This window comes from Cryptomeria japonica, chromosome 9, assembly GCF_030272615.1.
Source record: "Cryptomeria japonica chromosome 9, Sugi_1.0, whole genome shotgun sequence".
Taxonomy (NCBI): Eukaryota; Viridiplantae; Streptophyta; class Pinopsida; order Cupressales; family Cupressaceae; genus Cryptomeria; species Cryptomeria japonica.
This window is the reverse complement of record NC_081413.1, coordinates 681,206,445-681,212,266: the sequence shown is the minus strand read 5'-3', so window position 1 is coordinate 681,212,266 and position 5,822 is coordinate 681,206,445. Positions and strand designations below refer to the sequence as shown.

Sequence of the window (5,822 nt, the reverse complement as noted above, 5' to 3'; positions counted from 1 at the left end):
CGTTAGCACGCGTTCTTATAGTACACAATTTCTTTTTTCATTATCTTAAAATAAATATAAAAGGAAATGTATCCCGGCCTTCACACGGCAAAGAGATATTTTAATATAGAAAAATAGACAAGTCAAAGTCAAATATTTATATTTATTTTATATTATATTTTGTCTGTTGCATTTGAACGTCGCTGGCAGATGCTCTTTTAATAATTTATTAAGAGCAGTTGTATTTATTTAGGTTTGTAGCCCTACCAATGGAAATTAGATTTGATGCTTGTATGACCTTATATTAGCTTTCTCGTGATATGATTTTAGGCAACTATCAAATGAATGATTCAATTTTTGGGAGATTAAAAAATAAATTAAAATGAATAATTATAATAAAGATATATATATATATATATAATATTAATATATTTTGAAATTAAAATATAAAAAAATAAAATGATTTGAATTATTGTTGCTCAATAAGGATGTGTGGGAAGATATAGAATAGAACAAATAATGAAAAGATAAATTTTAATCCAAATAAAGTAAAGGTTAACAAATGAGGGTATAGCCTAACTTAATTAAATATGAAATGAAAGATGAAAAATAAAAATATCATATTTTAAAATCTAATATAAAAAAGATAAACCCTAAGGACAATCCTTTGGAGGTGTGAACAATATTGAACTTGGAAAAAGTGTTAGGAATCAAGCCAGGCTACATAAAGTATATAGGGATGAATTCAAATACAATGTGTAGTACACCTAGATATTAGAGGTAGGAGAATGATGTAACACATACTTTTCAAAATGACAAAATGGGGAACAATGACTTAATTCAAATGTGACAATGGATTACTTTGTTTTATGCTAACCATATTGCCAATTATTATGTTGTCTATGCTCAATCACTTTCCCATCCATAACTCTAAAGTAAAACTTATTCTATAGATTAGACCATTGGTCCTATGGAATGATTTGTGTCCTTATGATTTTTTATAATCCATGATCATGTATGAAACATGTGTAAAAAATTTAGTCACTAGAAATTAAGCTCATACTCTTGGAATGTGTGAGATTATTTTTTTGATTTTTTGATACAAAAACAAGTCACTTGTACATATTAATCACTACATTCAAAACAATAGATCAAAATGCTTTTAGCCATAAACTATTCATACATATGAAACACAATATGTAACAAAAATGATCATAGAATTATTACTTGACAATAGAATTTATCACCTATTTATTAAAAAAATTACTTAAATAATAAATATTAAAAATAAACAAATTATTTATATTTATTTAACATTATATAAATCAACTTTTATAATAAAAAACATTTAAGATTCTTCCCATACTTAAATTACCTATAAAACAATTATAATTAAAGATCTTATGTACAAAGTAAATAATGCTGATCCTTTTTATATGTTTTTTTTTAAAAATATATATGTATTACCATCAACTTCTGTCATCTGTAATTCTAGAAGTTGAAAAAAAATCTGATCACTCACCATCCTTAATATTATAATGTAAAAGATCCCATCCTTAATATTATCATCTGATCGATCGCCATCCTTAATATGACAATGTAAAGATAAAAATGATCTGATCACTCAGCATCCTTAATATTATAATGTTGAAGGATCACATCCAGCATCAGTACCATAATCAGCATTTGATTAATTAAAAAAAAGATCTGAACAGGTGAAGTTTTAAAAATCAGAAAAGCCCATTTACACGGCAAAAGGATTGCCTGCCCAATCACATTTGTTGGCTAAAGAAGACCATGACTTTTGTGCTCCCAAATCACATTCTGACAGTGTGAATTGGCTTTACCAGTACATCCAAACCAACAGTGAAACATATAAAGGAATCTTTGTTTGCTTTTGCCTGCAAGAAACCAGCTCATTCAGTCTGCATTCAGACTGGTGTATTTAGCTCAATGGTTTCTCGATAGAAATGCCAAGAAAGCTTAGTCATATATAAATTATAAATCTTTTCTACCGTTACCCATAAAAAAGTCTCTCCTGAATCAGTGGTGCTGTTAGATTACAGCAATGGATGTAAGCATGGAGAAATCAAAATCGCGCAGTGGCAGAAAATTGGAAATAGTTGATTTTGTGCTACGATTTGCAGCCATTGCAGCTACTCTTGTAGCCGCCATTGTTATGGGAAGAGACAAGCAGACTCTTGATACTCCCATTGGCCCTATTGTTGCCAAATACCACTACTCGCCCGCTAATGTGTAATTTTCCATCTGTATTTCTTCTCACAATCGCAATTTTGAATATATTTTTCAGGGATTTTGTAGGTTTAATTTACTGTGTTTTTCTGATGGCAGCTTTTTCGTGATAGCAAATGCAATCGCCTGCGTTTATGCGGTTTTTGCCATAAACAATACTACTGCAAATATAGTGTACTCCCGCTCGCCCGCCTTCTCGAAACTCCTACGAGCTTTCTTCGATCTGGTAATGTTTTCAATGTGCTGAATTGCAATATTTTTCTCTGGTCAACTGGTTAGGGTTTCATCCTTTCCTAATAATATATTCAGCAAATCCAAAAGGTTAGAATTTTTTAAAGAATGAAAATTTCACAGTTCATAATAACAATTAATATCACAGAAGCATGAAATTTTCAGTCTTTAATAGCAATTAACATCACAGATATCTGGATTTGACTGTGATATTAAGTGAGAATAGTGTTAAGATAATGAAATTTTGAGTTTCTAACGATTATTGACTGTGATATTAAGTGAGAATAGTTTTAGGATTATGGAATTTTCAGATTCTATAATAACAATTAATGTCACAGATTTCTGGATTTGACTGTGATATTAGGTGAGAATAATGCTTAAGACTGAAATTTTCAGATTCTATAATAACAATTAATATCACATATTTTTGAATTTGACTGTGATATTTAGGTGAGAATACTGCTTAAGACTGAAACCTGGCAAGCTGAGTTGCACAAAAACATTACTCTGACAAAACTCCAGTTTTTATGTTCTTCTGTCTGAAACTCTGAAACAGAACTCTGCCAAAATTCAGAATGTTTATTTTCTCTCTAACTCAAAACTCAAATATTACAAAGAAAACGTTTTTAATGGCCTTTTCAGCTGAGTTCTTGTTGAACAATAATTTAGCCGATCTTAATCGCCATTGATCATTTAATTGTGTGAAGGTTAAGAACTGCACAATCATCCATGGTAGCTAACGTTTTCGGGGTTGAAATGAATGCAGATAATGGTGGCCCTTCTGTCGGCGAGCTTAGGGGCGGCAATGGGCGTGGGGTACATTGCTCGGAAAGGCAATTCTCACGCATTTTGGAGCTCAATTTGCGGTCTGTATGGTCGTTTCTGTCACCAGGGAATCATTTCCATTGCATCTTCGTTGGCAGCAACGGTCCTCTTCGTCCTGCTCACCACTTTCTCCATTTACTCACTCTACAAGCGTAGCAACAGCTGAGCTTTTCTTCTTCTACTACTGAAACCATGTCACACACTCTTTTATATACCATTAAGAAAGCCTGCAACATGGGTATATTCGAGAGCTCTGTATTTTCTTGGTTTTAAAACTATTTAGGGTTTTCTTCCTGCTATGAGTATGCACATCTCCATGAACTATTCTTTAGATTCCGATTTGTACTATCTTCGTTTTATTTTATTTAAAAATGAAATTTCAATGCCCTGAAACAGAGTTCTTTGTTTCTGCCTTGTATTCTGGTTTTGAATTTACCAATATCTGATGCACACAAAATTAACATTTTTCCTCAAAATCCTCATCATTGGTCTGACAATCAACAGTAAAAATCTCATGTACAACAGACACGTTTAAATGTATGATCTCCATTCTTCTCGCGTGAAGAGAAATTGTGCAACAGTACAAAAAACAATGAGATAATATCATGGGAAAATAAAAATTAGGTTAGTGGGCGGCCATTAATTAAACTGGTCCCATGGACGAATCTCGATGAAACTTGGGTTTAAATTTAATTAGATTTCCCCCCTCCATCATAATACAGTCTTGGAAAACTTTTCCTTTACAATTTTCTCTTTCGGCCATCTGAAAGTTGTATATTCTACAGTACCAAAAAAACTGTATGTATGTTTACAGCCATACAGACATCAAATAAACCCCCTGTCACCAATACTGTACAAGGAATAATCAGTAGGAAAAAATTTCAGAACTCTGTGCAGAATCACGGTTCAAAAACATTGAATGGTCTATTCATTTTTTTTTTAAGATTATGGTGAGGGACCACTGAAGTGGTGCTCATGTTCTTGCTGACTCCTAAACATGGATGATTTTTGTTTTGTTTTCTGTAAGTTAGCTAGAATTTCAAATCTCTTAGGGTACAATTTATAAAGTTTTGCATAAAGCAGAGAGAATGCTGGCAATGCACAAACTTAAAAAGAGAGTCTCCTTCCAACTCATTGATAATGATAAAAGTGCAATTTATTCTTCCATCTTTAATGAAATTTAAAGCTCAAATCCAAGGTGCTAGGAAAGGTTTGAAAGTGAATTGGTCGGTATCCTTTTTTAAGTTCTTTTCATATTTATATATTAAAAAACAATAACAAATCATTATAGTTGTATTCAAATTTTAGTTATTTCTATTAGGATTCTTATTTTGAAAGATTTATTTATTGTATATGCATTTTTTGATATATATAGACAATAGATTTGGTAGGTGGTAATATATAGTTTGATATAATATTTATTATAATAGAGTAAAGGATAGATTAGAAAAGTAAAAATAAAAGATGTTTTTTTTAATGAATTGTGTAGTTTTTTCAAGTTTTCAAAAAATTCTCTTTCAATAAGTTTGTCACTTTAATAAAAGTGGTCATTTCACTAATATAATGGTTGACTGATTGTTGATACTTCAAAATCTTCTCTTTATGTTGGAGATAAATTGAAACCCCATTCCAACAAGCTTGTCACAATGGAAGTAGTCCTCCTATTGACATAATGAATCGATTGTACTTGAACTTTTTTTTTAAATCCTTCTTGCAAGCTTGTCATAATGAAAATTTCCCTTGTGTCAATGGGCCCTTGATTTGTTAGTGAAGTTGAATGGTTCTTAATGAGCCCACTAGAGATCAAGTCTTGTTGAGTGCATGGCTCTAACATTTTGAGGTTGAGATCATGTCCCAGACGAATATCAAATAGCAAAAAGTAATTTAAAATGGTCCTATTGATAACAATCTTTTTCTTTTTAAAATGCCTTTGTAACTTTAAAATTAAAAATTAAAAAAATCCTCTGACAAGTACTTTTAAAAGAATATCTTTCCCACAAACTTCTAAAAACATTAAAAAAAATCTTCTTCCTACATGCTTCCAAAAATATTAAAAAAATCCCCTTCTTACAAGCTTCCAAAAAAGATATTTTTCTTATCAATGGCTAAAAATACTTTCCCCTCCTTTAAGAAAATGTTTATCATCTAAGTCAAATATGCCTAATGTCATAAAAAATAAAAATCCTCTTCCTACAATCTTCCGAAAAATGTCATTCCATCCTAACCCAATTTGAAATATGCATTGTATTTGTTGTGTAATGACAAGTAGGACAAGACAGAATCTTTGTTTGGAGAAGGCATCACATAGATTCTAATCTTAATGTATCCAAGTTCTAATTTTAGTATTATAATTTATATTTTTAAAAACAAGTAATAATTGATTTATTTATTTTTATTAAGTTTGAATGTTGCTAATGTTTGACCTATTAATCATTGTAAGTACACATGTTCAACACTTTTTATGTGTGTGGGGGTACAATATGATTAGGTCTAACATGATGATTCAATTGGAAATTATAAAATTAGTCCTTTAT

General features: G+C 30.8%; 1 protein-coding gene across 1 annotated transcript; it reads left to right on the top strand.

Moving 5' to 3' along the window:
* Window positions 1-1,797: 1,797 nt before the first annotated feature.
* Window positions 1,798-3,681, top strand: LOC131073984 (CASP-like protein 1U1). Its single transcript, XM_058010527.2, has 3 exons — window positions 1,798-2,235; window positions 2,332-2,458; window positions 3,230-3,681. Exons 1-3 carry the CDS (start codon window positions 2,048-2,050, stop codon window positions 3,452-3,454), a joined length of 540 nt encoding a protein of 179 aa, XP_057866510.2. The 5' UTR covers window positions 1,798-2,047; the 3' UTR covers window positions 3,455-3,681.
* Window positions 3,682-5,822: the final 2,141 nt, after the last annotated feature.